This window comes from Drosophila kikkawai, chromosome 2L (assembly GCF_030179895.1).
Source record: "Drosophila kikkawai strain 14028-0561.14 chromosome 2L, DkikHiC1v2, whole genome shotgun sequence".
Taxonomy (NCBI): domain Eukaryota; kingdom Metazoa; phylum Arthropoda; class Insecta; order Diptera; family Drosophilidae; genus Drosophila; species Drosophila kikkawai.
This window is the reverse complement of record NC_091728.1, coordinates 17726967-17750734: the sequence shown is the minus strand read 5'-3', so window position 1 is coordinate 17750734 and position 23768 is coordinate 17726967. Positions and strand designations below refer to the sequence as shown.

General features: G+C 38.4%; 1 protein-coding gene across 2 annotated transcripts in view; it reads right to left on the bottom strand.

Annotated features, from left to right (window-relative positions):
• beat-IIIc (beaten path IIIc) overlaps positions 1-22699 on the bottom strand; it is a 76043-nt gene extending 53344 nt beyond the window's left edge. For both annotated transcript variants that reach the window (XM_017170457.3, XM_041775923.2), the window contains exons 1-2: positions 22040-22699; positions 11671-11788 (exon numbers count right to left, since the gene is read on the bottom strand). In XM_017170457.3, coding sequence (XP_017025946.1) covers positions 11671-11725 — 55 coding nt within the window. In that variant the 5' untranslated portion in view covers positions 11726-11788; positions 22040-22699. The remainder of the gene's footprint in view (positions 1-11670; positions 11789-22039) is intronic.
• Positions 22700-23768: the final 1069 nt, after the last annotated feature.

Genomic DNA, 23768 nt, shown 5'->3' with positions numbered 1-23768 from the left:
CGTCCAAATTTTATAATTTAAAAGTTATTTGTATTAAAAAGGAAACTACTTTATCCCAGCAGAAATAAAACCCACCTGAGTTTCAAAATTTTTCATAATTTATTCATTTCAAAGGTAGCCGCAATACTAAACCAGGCAGAAGTTACTCATATTTATTTATGTTCATGCAAAAAAGCAATTAAAACGTTTCTCAGGAGTTGTAAAATAATTGAAGGCAAAACAAGGAGCACGGGTAAAAAAAGGAAGACATATTGTTGTTTAGAATTAAACTCAGCCTACATGAAGAACTCTGGCACTTTGGGTGGTCGCCGGCGTTGCCTGCCGCCGCTTTTGGTGGCGACACTTGGCAGACATTTGGTCATTTGTTGGCACAGCTTGTTGCGCGAGAAAAAGTGCGGAAAAACCGGGCAGACGGGGCTAACAAAAAAAAAGTTTGCGCCACATCATCTTGTTAGCATTTTGTCAGCCAAGTTGTCACATTCGCTTCAGCGAAAGATCTTCACTTTTTTTCTTTGCCGGCAACAAGTTGACAATAACCAGGGGAAAGAGTGAAAAACGGATGGAAAAGGGTAAAAATTGGATGGGAGGCAGGTGGGTGGAGGAGACCAAGACTGGGGCTGAGGAGACTTACGGTGCAATGGATTCCTTTATACACTTTCACCCCTATCCCGCATGCACTTTACGCCTCACTTGACTTACATTTGGGCCAGTGACGACGACAACGAGTGATGACGACGCCTCCGCCTTGCTTTTGCTTGCTTTTCCTTCCTTTTTTTTGCACCCATTTTTCACCCTTCATAGCCCCTCCGGCTCCAGCCTGGTCTCTGTCGCGCAAAATCTTTAATTGTCGCGCAATTTTCCAGTTACTGCATTTGTCGCTTGCGCCCGCACATCTCACTTCTCACACTTGCCTTGCGCCCTCCTTAAAATTGCCAAGGAATCCATGTATTCATTCATTTGTCCAACTTGAACAGTGGGTTGAAAAGCAGAAAATGTGGCACAAAAATGCAAGACTATATTTCATAAAATCTCTGAACCCCATCCCATAAGCGAGATCTTTAAATTGTTCTAAATTTCCCAATAATAAAATATCTTTGGATTTATTTAAATCTGAGCAGCTCATAAAACAACCATAATATTTTACCATATTTTTATGGCATCCACAGAGAGAGGGTTTAATTTTATGCACAGCTTCTTGGAATGCGGCTATCTAATCTTTATAGATAGCAGTTTATGTTTAATTGGAATACGACATTCCTTAGAAGAAACGTAAAAGAGGTGAGTAGAAATTCCAGCATGAGAGAGATGGAACTTTAATTTGCGATAAGTTAAGTTCTATTTTTTATATATTTCCACAGTGCATTCAGAGACTCAACCATTCAGCCGTTCATTCATTCATTCACTGGGGGATTCTCATCTTTCGCAACTCGATCTTCTCCTCTGCAGCTGCTGGTTGGCTGGTTGGCTGGCTGGTTGCATTCATCTGGGGCGCCACTTTCCGATGCAAGTGATATGCCCCCTGACCTCTCGCCGCTCGCCCCTTTGTGCCACGCCCACTGTAACTACCAATTAGGTGGGCAGGAGGCGGTTGCAATTTCAATTAAGAGAATTAATTGCGTGCACGGCAGCCGGCAGTCGGCAGTTCAAGTGTCTCCGTAAGGAGAAAAACCGGCAAAGAATGGGAATTCTCAGCTGAATGGGCTAGATAAGTGACACTTATCTAAATACAAATTTACCTGGCAGCTGGGAAAAGTGAGTAAAAGTAAGGATAACTGCCGGACGGGAGGTAAATCAAGCCTGAGGAAGGGTAAAAAACTTTGTATGCGGGCTGCATATTGTCAAAAGCGGAAATTGCAGGAAGCTGCAGATTTTTATCGATGCAAGTTGACAGGCGCCAGCAGCAGCACTTGAAGGAAGTTTAACAAACCACTATGAATATACAACCCACCCGACGGGCCAACCCACCGCAACCACCTGCACCACCCACAATGGCCAGAGGAGAAACAAGAAAAGCGTTGGAAGCCATGGCTTCCGTTGCTCTTCAAACGCGATGTCGAAACCGGAACAAAAATTCCCAAAGAATTCCAATTAGGGAAAGATCAAACGATCCAGAAAGGGAAAAACGAAAAAGCACCAGCATAAACATTATGCAAAAGAAAAGCCATAAAATTTAGTCAATCGATAAACGGAGTCACAAGTTTTTCATCATCAATGGTGCAACCGAGAGCGGCGAGGAACAATTCCTAAAAAGCCTTCAACCATAAAAAATACATTTTACGATCCTCACGCAAACTACACTATACCTAAACCCGGGCACAGAGATAGCATCGGGCTGTGGGAGACAAAAAGAGAGGCCAATACAGAGTGGGGAAAGAGACGGGGACAGGGACACACTGCGAGTGGCATTGCTGATGTAAAGTGTCACTTAAAACGCGCTCAATATTTGATGGCCCGAAGACAAAATTGAGCCACCTCCGCAATGCAAATGAAAAAGATATATGCAGTGGTATATAGGTCGTGACATTACAGTAAAACCGGTAACACAAACGGGAACTTTAAAGAACCTGCATAGGAATTTTTAACTGCCTTGTTGCATTTATTTTTATATTTTATTTTCTTTCAATAACAATTCTTTGTTCATGAGTTTTTATAACTGAAATAATAATTCTTAAGAAAATATATTTTTTAAATAATATATAATTTCAATCAATTTTTTATTCATATATTAAAATTTTATAATCTTTTCTAGAATTTGTCTCTCTTCTGAGATTGTCCAGGATTTCTGACTCAACAATGATAGTTTTTCTAAGCCTTTTTTTAATTTAAAAAAAATATATATTGCCAAGCCGAAACGCACTGTTTGTATTTTAACTACAATGTAGGACAGACTCCTCCCCGGAATAGCAAAGTCCCTTGAATGCTCAGGAAAAACCTCTAAACGATCTTTGGGCAAACAACGTGAACGCATTATAAAAATGTTTTACGATGCTCAACCCGAAACGAGAGTGGAGAAAAACAAAGCAACGGAATAAATGCTGAGAAACCGATGCAGAGCGCGAGTTTTATTATGTCGTCCAGCGTACGCGAGATAAGGTCAGTTCGGGGGGAGGGGCTGTGGGGCTGAGGGGGAGTGGGAAAAGGAAGGGTGGGGACAGAGGCCAAAGAGCAAGGGGCCCAGTGGATTGACCGCTTTGCATGTCGCGCGCTGCATTAAGCGAAACCAAAAAAACAAAGCCGATGACAGCGCAGCTGAAAAGTGGGGGTCTTATACACTTGAAACAAATAAATGTACTTTCTTAAGATAAAAATAAATATACCTATAAATAATGTAAATATAAAAATGGAAAGGAGTATATAGAATCCTTTAAGAAAAGAATATTTTTTGATTATTTAAAAATAATTCTGCGTTATAATTTCTTACACTGGATCTCAGGAAAAGGGAAGGAGAACTTTGCAGGGAATAGTGGAGAACCGTGGAGAATGTGGATGGCGAAGGAGAACAGAGAACGGAGAACAGAGGAACGACGTCTGGACATGAGCGCGAACATGAATCGCTGACGGCGGCAGCTTAATGGATATGGATATGTTGTATATGGATCTGTGTTCCATGTGGATCTGCCAGCTAAAAATTAACCCAAGAGCTATGAGCTGTGTTCTACACTATAAAATACAAATTGGAAGGGTATACACTGAGCTAAACAATATTTTAAATTTATGTTTGAATTAAATTAAAGCAGGGATTGAAGCCTAGTTATAAAAATATAGAATTTCTAGTGAATTTAATATCGTTGTTTTACAAAATTCTTCTAAAATAAGGGCTCAATGGCTAACTATCTTTTAGAATATAAATAAATAACCCAATGCACTCTCATCTAAATAATAATACCCTAAGCCATTTGTGAGCTAAAACCCTGCTTTCTGGACATTTTAAATTCGTAAACTGGAAAAAAATTTAATAAATACAGCTCGCATGTATGCATGTAAAAGCCATAAATACACTGGGGGCTTTGGTTATGCAAAAATGACTTCATAAATATTGCATATGCCTAATGCATTCAATGGAAAAATATAGCAGCATACATATATTGTATTTAAATATCTTTCTGGTTGGCACTTTGAAATGAAAGCAAACGAAATAAATTAAAATATTGCTACTATTTTATTTATATTGCAAGCTAGAAAATAATCTAGTGAAATAATCGAGTGAATCGCTTAGAAAATATATTTGAAATTTGAAGGCAATTCATTTAAATTGTTTCATTTTAAATCTAGAAATTTTGCATTGAATAAAATCTTATATAGTGAATTAAATCTGCCTGTACAACTCTATATTTACCCTTTTTAAGCCCGAATGATTTTTCCTTCTTCTATATATATTTTTCAATTTCATTATCAAGTTTAATACCCAGGGGCTTACTTAGCGCTCGGTCAGACGAGAATAAAAACATTGAGGCAAAGGTCTCGCGACCTTTCGAGGAGATACCACCACCCATACCTCTACCCCTCCTGCAGCCCGCATTATACATATGTGAAGCGCCTTTTAGAGCGTTTTCGTTGTTGTTTCAGTTGCTTGTTGTTGGCTGATTCAATTGAATGTTTGCGGCTGGACAACGACGACAACTGGCGACTCATCAATGCCACGTCATCATCCTTTTTTCTCCAGAGGCGCAGGGTGGAATACACAAGGGATTGGATGTGGGTGGAAGGGGGTGAGAATGCCAACGATTTAACGATGGCTGAACATATGAGGCAATAACAAAAACAGCAGCAACCGCAACAACAACACCACATTGTCAAAAATAACAGCAGAAAATGCGACTTGCACAGTGGCAAATTGAGTTGTTTGTTGTTGTAGCTGCTTGCATTGTTATTTTTGTTGTTATTTTCACATTAAGAACGCCATGCAGCTGGCGAAGAAGGTTAATTGTTGTTGCCACTACGCTGCCGTTGTCATCGATATTATGATATTTTTTAAATGGAAGTTTGAGGAAGGAAAAGACCCCCAAGAGATGAAAGGAAAAGTTCGGAATGATTGTGAAAACAATAAAGCAGAGATATGTATATGCAAACATTTAATTATTCAATTGAAAAATAATAAAATATTGATAAATCAGGCTGGTAAATTATTAAAAGACTGCAATAAAGTTCAGGCAGAGAGATAAAAGGTAAAGAAAATACAGAGTTGAGGTTCAGTTCTTTAAAAATCAATGAAGATATTGATATATTGGAGATATGCTTTACAAAAAATAGCTTTTAGTATTTATAAAATAAATACATATATACTATCATAGGAATCTCTTGAAAAAGTTTTTTTAAATTGTTTTACATTTTGTTAAAAAGCCAAAAGCAACATTGTATTTTCTATGACATGTAAACCACAATTTCATTTAGTTTGCTATTTTTTATTTTATCTCTTGCATCTTTATAATTGTAAATATTTTGTAATAAAACAAGCTCTGATAAATCGTGTGCTAAATTTTATTACCTTTTTGTTCTATTGGCGCACTTTTAACCGCTTAACAAGCACTCAAAATGTACGCCACCCCCTGGCACCCCAGCAGCCCTGCATCCTGGCCAGTGGCCACCCCCTCAACCCTGCCACCACCCACTCAATCCATCGACGGCAGCCGTAAGTGCACAACAATTCGCTGGCCAGCCACTTTTAACAACGGCAGCGCACACAGACAAAGGCAGCGATAACAACGATAACATTTTAGCACATAAATTACAAATTCATGAAAAATTTTATGCTCGTGTTGTGAACTCTTTTTTTTCGCTTTTCAGGTTTCCTTTGGCATTTGCTGTTTTTCCTTTTTTTTAGGTTTCTGTTTTTGGCGGTAAACGCAACGAATGTTGCTGCTGCTGCTGCCATTTATGTTGCTGTTGTGCCAGCAACATGCAACGCAAAGCGCAGGGACAAGGATCGAAGGGGGTGAAGTTGGACAGATATCGCACATATATATGCACCTGGAATGGGATTGAGGTTCACCCAGAATTGTCCGCAAAAGGTGGCGGCAAAGGTGCAGTGCGGTCAATGCGTTATTTGCAATTCATTGCAGCCATGGGAATCCAAATGGGAAAAGGCAGGATTGTGGGAGGAGGTGCACCGAGAGAAAAATTGATAATTATGTGTTCATAATTTCCAATTTCCAAGATTACTGGCTACATTTATACCCTTTTGAGAAAAGAAATAGAACTTGCAAATTGTATTTTATATTTATTTTAATACAATTTTCCTTAGTGTAATTTTCCATAAGGGGTTGGGGATGAAAAACAGATGGAGCCGGCCAGGCGACAGATGAACCAATGGCCAAAGAGGTGGAAGCTGGGCAAAGGAGACAGGGACACACCGTTCATGGTCCGCTTTCGGCTTTATGGCTTAATTTTTGCTGCTCTTGTTGTTGCTGTCGCTGTTTGTGCCACACATTTCGCAAGCAATTTAAATGCTAATCAATTTGCCGCGTTTCACGCTCCGCTTGCAACGTGGCAATGTGCCCCACATGTGAGGCCAAATGTACCCACCCACCACCAACTGCATACAATTCAAACAAACAAAGTTGCCAAGAATTATGAAAAGGCAGCGAAATCAGCTTAGGGCCACAAGCAGAAGCCAAATGAAATAATAATCACAGGCTAGGGAAATAAATATGAAAAGTAAACGTACAAAAGGAAAATTAGTAGTCGATGGTGGCATACCTTACGAAAGGAAACTGAGGTACTAAAGACACTATTTGATATTGTAAATAGTTTTTCAACATTTTAAAGTGACTTATACTTCGAACAAAAATATTAAAACGTATTTTAAAGCTAGTAAAACAAAAATTTTAGCCATAATTATAAGGTAAAATATTAGTTTACTAAATATTTACACTTATTAACACCCACTTCTTCTTAGTTACCTCCTAAATGCCTTCAGGTCTAACCAGGAATTTAAATAGAAAAAATAAATTTTACAAAATGCGAATTTGCTTTTGGTTCTTGGTTATTTTTTTGCATAACTCGTCTACTGCTGTTTGCTTTTTCTAGACCAGAACAGAAACAGAAGCCCAAACACATGAAGGGGGAAAAGTTATGAGCGATGGGCAGGTTGAAAAAATGCAACACGTAGCATTTGAATAAAATGTGCAAGGGAAATACGAGTGGGATGGGGGGGTTCTGTGATAAGCGGCAGAGAGAGGAAGTCAGGGAGATAGCGACTGAAAAAAAATATAGAACAAAGTTTGATTTATGATTTCGATTCGGAGATTTGTAGATGCGCCGCACAAGCCGAAATCGAAATCAGTCGCACACACAAAATACGAGCTCAGATTGTGATAGAAAATACTGTCGGAAAATGTTCTTTAACAAAGTGATTCAATTTAGGCAACAATTTTATGTATTTAGCAAGGTATATTTAAAATACGTAGACTTCAGAATCTATTAAACTTTTCCACTGATTTTTAAAAAACCAAGTTCGCTACAACCACTAAAAAAAGTGCACTCTAATAAAGATAATAAAAAAAGACCAGCAGCAGAGTAGCGTAATAGGAAAAAAAAAACACAACCAAGATGAAATTGCATTATGTCGATTTTGTGGATTTTCCTATGCAAAGAGAAGAAAATTCAGGCGAAAAAAAAATGACGAAAAAAAAGGGGGAAAAGGAGGAAGCTCAACTGGCTGCAAGTGGCTCAAAAAATGCCTCAAGATGTGGCAACACTGGTCCCGACCAGAAGTTACTTTGCATCCTTTAAGCACAGGTCCTTGGACGGGACACAGAGATGAACAAAAAATACAAAAAAAAAAACCCGAAGCCAGCGGAATAATGGAAAATAAGGGGATAAAGAAGTTTTCATTGGTTTCGGCTGCAGGCTGATGAAGCTGAAGCAGCTCCAGGTATCCTTCATCCTTTTCAGCCGGGCTCATAAAAATCATTCATTTGCAAAAAGCCAAATCGCAAAACGGGCAGCGAAGAGCTAAAACGAACTGATAAGGCATTTTTATGAGTTTATATTTTCTTCTTAGCTATCTTCAGTATTATTAAATTTTTTTTTTAATTAGAAGATAGTCTGGAAAACCAGAAAAATATCATCCGTAGCTTGGACTATTTTCACATAAATATGTATGTCCAAAGATCTGTATAATTTCCATTTCAGTTTTATTGATTTTCAAAATAGTTTATTTTCCCTGGTTTATGGCTTTTTGATCTGTTGCCCAATAAAAATGCTATAATTATGTCGAACAAGTCTTTTGAAGTTGATGAATTGTGTCAGAAGATTATAGAATTTTTTACTACCGCACCTCTGACATGGCTCTAATCTAAAAGGAAGTAATTATTAATTGAAACTGTACAAGATTAAGTAGAATTTCATTCGATTCAAAGTTTTGATGGCTGCAGTTTGTAAAGTAAGAAATCTTGACTAAATCCCAGGATTAAGCTGAAAACATCTTAACCTTAACCAGAATATTTGCTGTTGAATTTGCCAAGGCTAACCTTGCCTACCCCCCCACTCTCCACAACACACACACACACAAGCCAAGAAACCACAAATTTCACCCCACGGAAATTATCTGCCTTAAATTTGTGTATTGTCTAGGCACACGACACGACTGAAGCCAAGGCAGAGACTGCTGGGCGTGTTTTTAATTGCCAAGGACAATTAAAAACAATTTTGCAGGCACAAAAGAGTTGGCAATAAATTTAATTGGCCTGCTGCCGTTACGCCCATTGATTATTTTCGGTGTGGGCGGGGCAGCGAGCACTTTCGCACCTAGTGACAAGGTGTCTAGCGAGGAATTGTTCTTGGAATCGGAACTGGCGATGTGGGGTGCCTTTTCTGTTTGGCTGGCGAAGGGTGCTGGTTTTTGGTCGGAATGGGGCGGCAATTTATGCGGCTGTCAGTTGCAGGGGCAACTTGGATTTTTATTGGCACCCGGCACGCAGCCAGAACTCGTTCAGCTTCCTCTCAAGTAATTGCATCGAGCACATAAATCAATTGAATTGCATTTTCATGCGACAAGTTTGGCCAACCCCCGATTGTCTGCGAGTGAAGTGAAAGCCAAAGTAGTTTTTCACGCTGCCCTTGGCTGTCTCTCATCTTTTTAGCTGCCCCCTCGACCGTGGCATAATCAATTGAAATTGCATGCAACGCGTCACTGCCAGAACTAACCCCAACAGTGTTGAGTTCCCAATCCAATTCAAAGTCCAAGTCCAACTCCAAGTCACAGCTTAATCCCCCCACAAAAAGAGTACGACTATTTTCCCCGTTTTCAGCGCACGTACACAGATTATCGGCGACTTCGTTTATGGCTTATCAAATTAAATGATTAATGTTTCCCCATGTTTCCTCCATACTGCGCTCCTCTCGTTCCTGGAAAATGTCACCAACAACAGCTTTTCATTTTCAGCACTTTTCGTATTTTATTTTCTTTCTCAGAGAGTTCAAATGGTTTTCGTGTTGCGGTTGTCGGTTTGGTTTAAGTTTCGTTCAACATTTTATTGCGAAACTTTTGTTTGCGGCGACCTTTATGCCTAGCTGATTTGTGGCTGAGCAAATTGTTTTCAAGCATTTAGTGTCAATAAGACAGGGAATTAAAACAAACCGTAGGTGTCGTTTTGATGGCTGGTTTAACAACTATTGAACTTTAAGTTGGCTTAAAAAGTTCTAGAGTTTTGTGGAGGGTAAATAAACATAGAGAGTCCTTCTTTGGCAGTTAAGCTTATGGTTTTATGAAAGTTTATTTGTAGGTTTAAATTTTCTATTAGTTTTTTACTTCTTTGGTATACAAGTAAGCTTGCAATTCCCTGTTCCCTTTAATGACACAAAAATCTTGCATTCACTTGCGTTTTCCCGAACCCAAAACTCTGGAAATTCCATCTGCAAAGTCCCCATCATCCGCAGAGCCCCATACATCGCATTAATCAGTTAGGGCAGTGGGACAGACAGACAAATACGCACTCGAAAGTATAACTCATCAGGGCGCAAATTACAAAGACAAACGATGACTGACAACCGCAAGGCTTTTTTGGCTCACGAGCTGGGCGGAAGGGCGAGCTGGGTGGAAAGTTGGGGGTCACCACTTAGCACCCGCAATCCATGGAGAAAGAGGACCAGGACGGCAGGAGGGCAGGAGGGCAGGAGCGTTTTTGTTAATTAAACAAATGCCGCAGTGACATGTGCACATCACGAGAGATGTGATGACTTTGCCGGGGTTTTTGGTTTGGGCCGCTGCTGCGGTTTATGCATCTGCATTCGTGACCGGGGCCTGGGCGTTGGGTGGCGGACACACATATCTGTGGATGTACAGATAGGGTATGTGGGGTATTCGGGCTCTTTTGGGTGGTTGGGTGGCGCACTGACAATTCCAGTTGACAAAAGCAGACACAAATAACGGGGGAAAGCAGGCAACGTCGCTGACAATGGCTCCGCATGCAATTTAATTTATTTCAATTGCAACGGAATTATTACGACAGACGACAAAGTGCCGTCGCAGAGCAATTTGCTGGGCACTCCGGCAGCATCGTTGCCCGCGTCCCGTCCTGACCCACCATCTTTATCGCTTTTTTAGGGAATTGTTAATAAACAAATTCAAGCGCGAAGAAAGTTAGCGCAGCGAGCGTCGATTTCAATTAAACAGACGCGTGGCTCCCGTTGCCCACTCGAGCTGATAATGACCACAGTGGCGTGGCAAGAGGGTTTGTACATATAGCGGCTTCCGGGTGGGGGTTCCGACGGGGCCAGAAACTTACCCACCACAGCGGTCAGGAAGTTGAAGAAGTTTATTTCCTTTGGGGATGCTGCGATGCACGCACAATGGTTAAAATGCAGCAAAAATGTCACAAAAAGAGAAGTTTGTTGCTGGTAATATGTGTGCTTTTAGTGGATTGTTAAAGGGGATTACAGAAATTTTAAATATAAAGACTTTAAGAGGGGATTGTTACCCTGTTATTGTTTGTTAAATTAAAAATCCCCAATCAATGAAATGCTTAGGTTATCAGAAAGCTAATTTTGTAAAAGATTTTTAGGGATATCCCTAATACCTCCTTTCAGTCCGATCTTTGCCACTGTGGCCAATTGCCAAGTCTCTGTTCAAGACACCCAATTCCCGGTGGCAATTCTCAGCTGCAATTTCGCAATGTTAACCCATCGTGGGTGGCATGGGGCATTCAATTTCGCCACTGTTGATTTCCTCGGCTTCTTGTTGCTGTTGCTGTGTTTCGTTGTGGCAACAAAACACTTTTATTTTTGCTGTTGTTATTGCTCGGCTTGCCCAGTTTCAAGTGTAAATTAATTTATGAGGCACGCCATGGAGCCGGCGCCAGGCTGCGGTCACAGACAGCCCCCCAAAACCCAACATGGCAGGGGAAATGTCAGTCAGAGTGTGAAATTTCATATTTGAATACGCGCCAAAACGTTGACAAATGAAGTCTGCATAATTGGCTAACATTTGGTCATGGATATGGAGAGCTTTTGTGAATATGAATACAGGCAGGAAAAAATAAAGATAAAATTGATACTAAAGAATATAAAAAGGAAACTTATAAGACAAGGACTCTTAATAGGTTCTAATATTATGTTCAAGTTTAGTTAAAATTTTCAATAAATTTATTATTCATCTCCGATACATATTTCCCAAGTTTTTCTTATAGTGCACTGGAAAACCCCCATTCAATTTAAGCTGATTTAACTCACCTTTCAGTGTGCCGATGAAAAACAGAGCGGCCAGCAAATTGAGATGGCCAAACATGTTGATTGCTGGTTTCTGTTTCGGTTTTATTTCAACGTTTTGCTCCTGCTCCCCTTCGGGTATCTGCAATGGAAGAATGGTGTGAGCATAAAAATAAATATTTAAATAATTATTTATTATATTAGACACGCCGGGTGAGTCACTCGCTAGGCGACAGGACAGACGGCAGCAAATTGTTTGCTTGTTTGGCCGACCATAATAGAGATATTTTCGGGAAGAGAGGGCGTGGGGGCCCAACCCTGAAAATGAGACCCTGAAAACAATAACGGAAGAGCGCCAGCTGTCACCTGTGATCTGTTACCTGTTACCGGTAACCTGTTACCCGGTCGCCAGTCAGCCAGTCCGTCACCAGTCCCCGGCTTGCTGTCATCATTCAAATGTCATTTCCCGAAAAGGGGGGAGCCACAAATTGCTGTTTGACACGGCACCTGACGCTAATCAAAACTACACATGCACTTTTTGGGGAAAAACCCCCTTCGTGCCCCGCCCTCCAGGCAATTAAGCCCGGTTTTGTGTTTTGGGCCTGCTAAATTTTCATTACTGTGGCCCATTGTCCAAAAAGAGGATTTGAATTCGATTGGGAAGCCTGGGCAAGCCACCTCGCCCCCATTTCCCCCATCAATTCGAAAATCGTTCAATGATTGTCATCGTAGGTGTGACTAATTGTTGGTCATTTATCTTCTCTGCTTTCTTCTCGGATTGAATTTTTTGTTGTAGTATTGCTGTTGTTTGGTTCAATGTGTCCCCTGGCCTCTTTGTTTTTCGGTTTTCCATAGAAGTCATGAATAATTTCCGTTCTAAATGGAAAGGTTGGGCTCTGTGTCCGCATCTAGCCCTCTCCTTCGGTGTCTCTAATTGATAGATAATTGAGGGCCTCCGAGGGGCAAGGGGCCGGTGGATTGATCAATTGGCTGGAGATGAGGCAGCAGATGATGAATGAATGCGCCTGATTGAGTGAGGGATAAGACGGGACTCAAAACTGATAATGAATGGAAATTCCTTGCCTTTTTGCGACGAATGATGTCATCCGTAAAATTCTGGGTAAAAGTGAAAGCAAGAGAAGATATCTTTCGAGTTTTGATTAAAAAAATGTTTCTTCTTTTGGGGGAGATTGTATAACATGGATTTGAAGTTAACCGTTTGTATTTTTTTCTTAAAAAAGTATGTATAATTTATAATAACCCACCCCCAAATTACTATAAATTTTAAAATTAAGTCTTTCAACTCATAAAATACATATTCTATTTAAACACTTTAGTTTCTAAATTATTTAAATAATTTCCAATTAAGATTTGCTGATCCATGCTGGTGACAATCCTTTCAAATTGCAATTCTGATAGAAATTTTCATTCAAAAAATATTCTTTATTAAATTCATGTTATTAAAATTAAAAAATTCCACATCCAACAATGACTTCAAATTAGAAATTGTGACGTGCAATTACCAACCGGCTTCGCCGACATAAAGCTATATGTATTTATTTTCCACATTTAGGTCACTCAAAACATTTTGATTGACAAATGCAAAAGACATTTATGGTGCGGATGGAAGAGAATCAAATAAATTAGTGCCTCGAATGACTGTCAGAAACTGTTCGCATGCAATCTGCGCTCAAAGGCAGATGTAAACTTGGGCAATTCAACGAAACGAAGCTAAACTGAGGCTAAACTAAACTCAAACTGCGATTGCGACTATCCCGACTATAATGTGACTTGCACATCCGTGTATCTGGGGTCCTTGTAGCTGTTCGTTCGCTTTGTATCTGTTCGCTGGCACCGTAAACAAGTCAACAAGGACTACGGACTCCGGACTCGGGACTCAGTGCCGACTGCCATGGGCAACACACCCACTTCCCGCATTCCACTTGCCTTTATTGAGTTTCCCCTCCCCCCCCCCCTTGCGACAGGTGCACAAAACGGGGCCCTAACTTCGTCACACACGTCTCATTTTCCCCTCGCCTTTCGTTTCTCCTCCTTTTATTTTTTCCTTGTTGGCAAACTAATTTCAAAGCAAATGCGATACAGTCACAAGTGACTGAGACGAGGACTCCCCAGCCGGTTGTTGGGTTTCCTCCGGTGGTTCAGGTTCCCGGGTTTTCTCCTCAAACTCAAATATTGGTAGCAAGTTCGGTACTGGGTGTGTGTTTTTTGAATATTTCATTATTTTGTATTGCCTAAATATGTTTGTATTATTTAACAATGTATTTTTTATTATTTGTTATTTTAAATTAAATAAAACACAACAGTCTAGAGAAAATATATAATTATTTAACTTGTTTCCTGTTGCATTTTCACTAATATTTTACCTTTTCTTTCCTCTCAGTGCATTCAAAAAAATCTCCTATCTAAAACTGAAAGCTATCTTACCTCACAGCCACTCGCGTGCTTTTTTTCGGCAGCTTCATTTGCATAATTCTGTCGTTAACTGGCGGAAAAGTGTAATCAAATGAACGAGTAGATAGTAGAGCCCAGGGGATCTTCGCTTTTTCGTCCTTATTTTAAAAAATCCCGCCGCACACTTCAGTAATTAGAATTTACAATTTCAAAATTGGGATTTAATTGAAATTTTCGCACAAAGGGAATATCAAATCCGAATATGTACCTTCCATTTTTGGACAAATGGTCATTATGGTCAAATGTCAGTGGAAAACAAAGCGAAAAGCCCCACAAGTGTGGAGTACTAATAAGAGAATGATATTCGAAAAACTTTTACTTTTTCCATTGTGGTTCAGTGGGTTTTTGTTTCCTCTATGACCCTCCCTCCCCTCACCAGCTGAAATGTGTGAAAATTCGATAGAAAATGAAATGTTGCCAAGGTCTCCCTCGTACTCCGTCTTGTTCCTTCTTTACCCCTCGGCTATGGAAAATTGAAAAGTTATCAATTACAGCTCCTTTTTGAGTGATTGACTTTCCCTCCACGCTGCCTTTTCTCATTTCAAATGAAAGTCTAGCATATGCCAAAAAATGTTTTGTTCTTTCGCCCCCCCCTCGACAGCCCACAGTTTCCCTCCATTCTCCTCCATCCTACCATTTCCCGAGCTTCCTCAGCTCAGGTTACATTTTCATGGCCCGAAGCGTATTGAGGTAATTGAATTTTGGTTTTTGGCCAAGCTGATGAGTGTGTGGGGGTTTTGAATAACTGAGGTCGCAAAAATGTTCAAATTACCAAACGTAAAAATGCGAAGATATTCAGATATTAAATTTAGTAATTTAAGCAATTAAGGTTAAAAAATCAAGAGCCTTTACAAGGTTATTAAGGGGGGAAAGTTTATAGTTTAAAATGTAAAGAACAGTCAAAAAATACGTATATTATCAAAGGAATTTAATATTGACAACAAAAATTTATTTTTTAATTTCTATTCTAATTTTCTTTGCCTTTTAAATTCATTAATATTTATTGCACGATTAAAAAATAACAAATAACAATGTGGTAAACCCCAAATAAATAAGTACGAATTTTGTATATCAAAACCAATTTGTAATTGCCTAATTAGCAAATAAACTAGCTTCTGCATTTAAATAAAATTCCCACCCATATTACACTCATAGAAATGACCACAAATCACTTTCCATTTATTAAGCCACATCCCGGGAGCCCAGCATCAAATAAATATGAAAATTAACCCATAACAGCCACCACTTAATTCGATTCACCCACTGAACCACTGAACTACTTGACTTGATTGAAGGCAGATCAAATTGCCCAAATAAAAATTCGTAGGCCGCCAGAAAAATTACGATGATGGGAATTAATTAATAAGTCCCTTGCAATAAATAACAAAAGATATATATAAATAGATGAGATAGATTTGGGAATTCCATTGCAAGACAAAATAAAGAGGAATGTGTTTTTTTTAGAATTTATTGCGTTCGTGTGGGAGGGCCACTTGCCGCGTTGCCAAATCGATTTCAAAACTTCATAAACAATGCCCGAGGAGAATCCCCCTTCGGGTCCGCATTTGAGAAATCTCCGCTCGGCCAATAAACTGGGAACAACAAAAACAATACCAACCAAACAGCAGCAAAGTGATTCGAAATTTATAAACAACAAAACGAAGCAGTTTGGGCGCTTTAATTTGTTTATTTTGTGCTAAAGAGCAACACGCATCGAGTGCCATAAAAAATCAACAGGCAGCAGGCCAGAGGGTCTGGCTTTATATTGTATTGTATATATATCGCATAAAAGGGGGAGTCGCTGGGGCAAACTTTCAAAATTTATAAACTGTGCAAACTCTGGCCGAGAAGCGGCCATAAAAAAGGCAAACTGAGACGGAATATTTATGCAAACGTCAATTGGTCTGCAATTGAATTGAGCCACGAGGCATGGCGCATGAGGAATGAAACATGAGGCATGAGGCACGTACTTTCAGATGCCCCACCAAAAAGAGCGATCTTTGTAGGATACCCTTTGATTTGAAAGGGTTCTTTGAATCAAATATTACAAGATGCTAAAGAATATTAAAGTTAAAATATTTGTCTTTAAGTTTTTAATAGTAAAATAAATGCTTGTAAATAAGGATTACAATCTAGCATTTAAGTAATCTTTGTCAATAAATTTCTTATCAGTGTTTTAAAGTCTCATTTATTTTTTAACCACAACTAAATTTATATAAACACAGGAAGTCTTGGCAATTTAAACAAATAAAACCTATTTTTCACCTTTGGAGTTTACAATACTTTTGATATATTCATCCGCTTGGATAACCAAACAAATAGGAAAATGTAATTACATTTCAAACAAAGATACAATTTAGGTCACAGTGTTAATTGTTAAATAGTAAATGAATAAAAGGAAGCCCCACGAAAATGTCAGCACATTACATTCTTCCTATGACCCAATACGGATGTGTTTCAAAATAAAATATTTCAGGTTTAAAGGTTTTTTATGTCATTTAAAAATTAAGCAAATACAGAAAGCTGTATTTTAATGAATTGTTAATATTTAGTTTTGTTTGAACACTTAATATTTCTACCTTGAAGTGCTAGATAATAGCTTAATTTACTTAAAACTCTTCTAAAAAGACCCAATTTTCCATTGCTACCAAATTTCCAAAAACCCTCTCCCTCAACAGAGCATTTCTAATTCGTTCGAATCGATCAGCAATGAGTTTTCATTTGTATTTTTTATTAGGCACCCCAACCCAAAACCCCCCACTCGCAGTGCGCCCAAATTGATACACAAGTCAGACAACGTGACGTATGAGTGATGATGCGTGTGCGCCTCCTTTCGGGCCCACCCCGGTGTCCGCCCTCCCTCGTGTAAACATCGAATTCGATGGCAAGAGCATATGATTGCCATATTTGCCGTAGCGCCGGTTCAGTTAGTATCGTTCCGAAAAGTATTCGATAGATGGGAAATTAGGTTGCAGCGACGCCGGCGCCAATTCTGAACAGAAAAGAGTAAAAGCGGCGAAAAGTGTGTTTCCACTGACTTGTTTATGCCCGTAGCGGCGGCCACTTGAGGCTGTTGGAAAATGCCTCACTTTCCCTCCCCTTGTCCCAGTAATGTGCAGCGTTTGATTGACTGACGAGCGAGCTGGTTGAATGATTGTCTGCTGCACATATTGATTTGCATCCAGTGGATGATTGCCCATTTGCCGTAATTTGCCCTACACAATGCCATTATTTATTTGATTGATATGCAATATATATATCTAGCCAATTTGTAAGGCATCGTATATGTGTCGTCCGCATATCTGTATTTATATATAGCGTAGATATTTTAAAATTATTTGCCTTGGCTTCTCGCCATTTGTTTGCCGCTAATTTGACTGTCAATCAATCGACGACTGCCATGGGTTTTTTTCAGCGATCCATAAATATTTTTCCGTTTGTAAATTCAACGTATATAAATACAAACATTCGCCATTTGTTTGATATAAATTTGCTGACGTTCGGTGTTTGATTTCATTTATGCATAAATATTGGGTATTAAGAGGAGAATATTACCACTTTTTATAGTTGACCCTGGATTCCCGCACATAAAATAAATTCCAGGTTTCTCTGCATGAAATGAATCACTTTGTTTTATATATTGTTTACACATCAAATATTTATTGATTATATATTAAATTTGTATTCACAGTCAATTAAAGTGTTAATAGTTTTTCGTTAGACTTGGCAATTTAATTTATAAAATATTTTTTGTTATTTCTCTCTCTCTCTAGTTGCCCCCAAAAACTGTAATAAAAGAAATATAAATATTTACTTTACGTCAATTTCAATCAATTTCGGCCAGGCCACTTTATGCATCAATTTTTCATTGAATTTCTGAGTCTTATATTTATAATAAATTCTATACGCATTTCCCAGGGAGAGTGTAGGGCTCAAATTAATTGTCGACAAAAAAAACAACTAAGGAGATGCAGAAAATATTTCTTAACAAATTCCCCTGGAGCAGGAAACAATGGTTTTATTTAACTTGGTCCAGGCCATCTGAATTGGGAATATGCCATAAATTTGCAGGAAAATGAAAACGGAGCCAAGAAGAATACGATTTTGCTGTGTGTAAATATATTTTCGCCTGTCTTCATTTTTTGGCCCGAAACATCGTCATCGTCGCCGTAGTCATCATCATCATCTCTTGGCCATCATTTATTCATGACAATTTTTGCTTCTCGCAGCTGCAGCCTGGAAATGAAAATGGAGTCACAGCTATGCCGAGTGCTTTGAGGTGAATTTTCCTGCAAATGAAAAGCCCTCTCATCGATAATGCAGGCGAGAAACCACAAGAAAAGTGGGCTAGAGGAAATGTAAAGCAATTTTCAACCCATAAATGAATGAGGAATTTCTTTATTAACCCAGACAAATATTCTGGATTCCCATCCCAAACTTGATGCGTATTTTCCATAACTCTAGCCAGGTTGGCTCATTGAAAACAGAACGGGAAACCCCCAAAGTTTCCCAAAAACCGTGCAAATGAGTTGGCCACAAAATGTCAGTTACAGATACCTCGCCCGGTTTTCCGTTTTCCCCCTTTTTTTCGAACCACAAACGCGTCGAAAATGTATTTTCCGGGGAAGGGAGCGAGCAAGAGTTGACGGAAGTTTTCGTTTTCTTTTTTTTTTCATTTTGTGCAAATAAAATCAATCAATTTTCGGTCTGGAAAGTGCCATTGGAAGCCAACAGCCAAAGCAGCAGTCTAAGTGCCAGTCCGACACTGAAATCTATTTGCTGAGGTGTTGACAAAAAGTGTGTAGCCAGGGGATGGAAAATGGTTCAAGTACTAAGGGGTTGTACGCACTAAAGTCTAGTGATTGAATAGGTAACTAAACAGTTTAGGGGCTTTACTGCTTAGTATTTAAAAATTATCTAACGAAGTAAGCAACTCAATAAAATCATGTAGGAAAAAGTATATAAAATGTGCCCAAAAACCGATTTTCATAGAATTCAAACGCGGCTCATAAAATTCAAGACCCAGACTCCTTAATAAGTAATCGATTTCCAGAGCAGACAAATCCACTTTTGAGTTCGGTTTCCTAATTAATAGAATCAACTAGAGACGCAAGCTCTCGAGTGCTGAATGATTTAGCAGCCGCTCATTCCGATTTTTTCGTTTTCGGAAGGGAAAGCGACGGGGAATTTTCATTAACAGAAACCGCAACGAATGCAACTTGGAGTGGGAATGGGAACACACAATTTTCGAGCCCTGTGTCGATTTCTGTGTAATGCCCGAAAATAAAAATCAATCAACACGTTCGCTTAATAGACCATCGGCTCTCGTTCCGTCGCAGATGTAAATGTATCTGCAAGATACATTTTCGAGTGTTTCCAAAGTATAAGTATTGCACAAAGACAAATTGCTTTTGTCTCTAATTTTAACACGACTCGTCTTCATTTTTTGTTGCTGTTGTGCTTTAATTTGTTTGCCGTGGGAGTGAAAAAATGTTCACACGGTTAAGGGTTTTCGTCTACGCTTTTTTTTATCTCCTTGAGTTCTGTTTGGAATTGATTGGCGCACGTTTTGCGCGTGGCTAAGCAAAAAAGCATAAAAAACAAGCTAACCAAAACCAGACAGATGGTAATGATTGAAAGATGCGACTAGGAGATACTTGGTGCTGACTTATTTTGAATTTTAAAAATATATTTATAATAATAAAGATGTTCTCTGAAGTTAATTGTTTCCTAAACTTTATATAAGAATAATTGTTTGTAATATTTATATTCAAATAGTAAAACCTGCAGATCCGCGTAGAAAACACAAATCCTATATACCCTTCTTGCCTACCTTGTTCGAACATAAAAAGTTTACCCAATAACCAAACAACAAGCGAGAGGAAAAGTAAAACATTTTTTTATGGGGGCTCACGAAAAATGCATTCTGAAAAATTTCACATTTACATTTGGGTTTTTCACTGCTCTGCTTTATCTTCTTCGGGTTGCTGGCTCAATCTTTATTGAACGTCTGTGCGGAGTCTCCTACTTCTCGCTGTTATTATTATTTTTTTCTGTTTTTTTTTTGGGTAAGCAGCACTTTGCGGGTGCTTAAAACAGCTGACAGGCCCCACTGACAGATTGATGTATGTTGATGCTCCCTGCGCGCTCCCTTTTTCCCCTGCTGAATCTTTTCCACACTCTTAATGAAAATATTTCTGTTTGTGCTATTTTCATTTGACTTTGCGGCCTGTTCGAAGATTTATGTCTTTGCTGGGATTTTTCGCCCGTCTTTAACCTGAGTTAATTTTTATTGGAGAGCTAATAGGGCACGCACATCGTAGTCCCTTAAATCGTTGACAATTGGACTCAGTTTTTGGATGTGTATATGCATTTCCATTTTGGTGGCTCTTCTCTATTCGATGTTTAACAAATTTTTGGAGTTGTTTTGCTGACAAAAAGGTCAGATTCTGTGTTACAAGGTAGCTTTAAGTGGGAGGAGAGGAGGAGAATCCTCCCTCAAGAGCGATCAACGTCAGAGGATTAAGCTCTATTTTTCTGTTTAATTTTTTAGGAAAACAAATCCAGATTACGAGTATATGCAGGAGTTTATGGGTGACAAGGATGTACTAAAATAAAAATATAAATTAAATATGTAAAGAGGTGACTCTCACTTTATATTATAGTATAGTTTTCAGTATTTAAATAAATATTTAAATTCACCATCTTTTTTTTCCAAAATAAAAAGGATTTTAGTAAAATATTTGAACACAACAAAATACATTTGATTATACATTTTAGAACTGAAATATTTCAAGAACATTGTTCATATTGATCTTTTTGCTTGACCATCATATAAAAATATTTAAAATAATATACAATTACCACAAAGATGATTAAATTATTTGTGTTTACTCTGCTATACAAATTCTAAAATCATAGTTTGAAATATTTTACTAAAACTTCAAACAAAACCTTTCTGTTGTCAAAACTTTCTTATCTACAGGGAAATGTAAATTCGAACCCGATCGACTCAAACTATTTTCCAATCACAGCTGAACTCGCTGAGATTAAACCATTTGGACAGCTGTAAATTTATTCAAGTCCGTTGCCAGTCCTTTGATATATTCCCGCCAAGGATTTGGCAAATTTTAAACCCATTTTCGCTCACCCTTTGCGACTTTAAACCGAAAAGCAAAAACTTGCCACCGTATAAACAAATATGCCAAATGCAACACACCGCAAAAAAATGTGTGGAAAATCTCACGCTGTCTATCTCTCTCTCTTTTGGCCAAAACAAAAAAACAAAACGCAAACAAAGGAAAATGGGGAAAAAAGAATCAGATCCATTTGCTGACCCCAAAAAAAAGGGGCGAAAAAAGGATAGCTCCCCGAGGTGGGCTGCAGCATGTGGGGGCGTGGCGGCTTGCCTTATTGTAGGTATTCGTGTTTATCTTAGTACAAATATTTGTTTATTTATCCAGGCGTTTTTTAGCGCACTTTTTTTCGTACTTTGTGCATAAATATTTCAGCCATAAATATTTGCCCAGTCTGAAATTCTTGGAACAGTGCACCCTAATAATGGTGGTCAATTTGGCAGGAAAAATTATCACTGTGCTTAAATTCTTTAAAGGTATCAAGAGATTTGAAATGTGTTTTTATATTGTCATAATTTTTGACCATCTATTTTGTAATATAAAGGTTTACAAATTATATATTAATTTAGATAGAATTTTGTTTATTTTTATTTATTTTATTCCCAGTGATCTTCAGTTAACCCATATATTAATATTTACATATAAGAAAGCATTCTCTATTTATTTTAAAAATGTTTCCGAAATCTTATTTTAAATAAATTTATTTAATTTTAATTGTCACAGCATAAATTTCACTGTACAAAGTGCTTTTATTGTTTAATTAATCAGGGCTTGCTTACACTTACTTTGGATACTGTGACTTTTTCGGGGTCTAAGGTCCCCTATTAAGATCCGCTCTTATTAACGATGTTTACTTAGGCTCCTGGATAAATGAGCGATTCAGAGGCTAATTAATTGTTAAGAAAACACTAGAGCACTGTTTGTTTTGTTTTAGTATTCTCGAGGGCTGTTTATCAGCTGTTTTCGATCATCTTTCGTTTAAGATTAGTTGAAGCATTACGAAAGTGTTTCGAAAAATGCCATGTTTGTATGTCGCACCAATGCACTTTATTTATTTATTTAGATTTTTATTTAATTTATGTTGACCGGTCACAATGCACACACACTCGCGCCCAGCAACGCACACACACACACACACTCTGTCAGAAGTACCGTTAATCCTAGCTTCCGTGACCTATGATCCTTTAAAATTCACAAATATAGGGATGTAGCATTCGGGATGTTGATTCAAAACTCCAGTTTTCACGTAAAAACCTTTTCAATGTTCACTAGTCACCTTTTGGTCACTGGTACTGGCCATTCACTAGTCACTTGGTTGCCCAGCAGAGCTCCAGACGTCCGATCCGCACGATTTCCCGAAATAAACTGAAATAAACGAACTGGGGTGGCTTTTGATTTTGGCGCTACCGATACTATCGAATAAGGCGAGGAATCGGCCTTCTTGCCCCTTGAACATCTCGAGTTTGACTGAAAATTACTAAAATTTCATGCGTTTCCCCAAGCACGAAACTGAACTGCCGAAGAGCCGAAACCCGATTTAGCAGCATAGAAATAAACGAACGCATAAACGACGGGTAAACGAAGGGCAAACGAAGTAGCACGAAGTCCACCCACGAGCATGAACAGCAGGCGCCATCTGGCTGAATTCGTTGGAAACTCACATGAACTCTTATACTCACTTGTACTATCGGTTCAAAGAGGAGAAACGGTTCGAGTTGCATGGTAGGTTCGAAGCGTTTCCCTGCAACTTCAGTTTTATTTTATTTCCTTTTTTTTTGCCTCGAATAATGCTAAACAGGATACGGATACCTTGGACAAAAACAAAAAATCCTGACGAATGATGGATTGCTAATATGATGGCAAAATGGCTGCAGTTTTAAGAGACTCAAGCGGATTGGCGGTTGGCGGGAAAACTGAGTAAGAGTAGGATTGGTGTAGGTCAGGGAAAATAGGGGAAATGTATACCAATTGCAGGGAAAACATCTGTAAAACTTCAAAAGCCTGTATACGTTTTTTTCAGTAGATTTTTGAAATTGTAAAACAAGAATTTATTGATATTTAATACCTTACTTTGTTATATGTTACTTTGAAGAATAATCTTTATCAATTTATCAATATTAATGCAATAAATATTTGCAAATTTAAAATAAGAACAATGCATTTATCACTTAAATTTTCTTTCTAAATTTATTTTTAAACTTGTCGAATAATGTTTAAACATGTCAAAAATTCGTAGAAAATGTCCTGCGGTTTTATGACCTCTGACTGATAAGAAGGTGCCGTGAATTTTAGCTCACCGTCAGGTAGTCACCTACAGGTAGTTACCTGACATATCGATACAAAAGATAGTACTAGTTGTTTCCCAAAAAATAATGAGATAGATACCTTATTTGTTATTTATAGCTCTCATCCTTTCCGTTGTAAAACTCCCATATTTACACTGATAAGTGCTAGCTTCTACTAATACTGTATTTGAAAATTTAATATATTTTAAAATTACAACTAATAATTCAA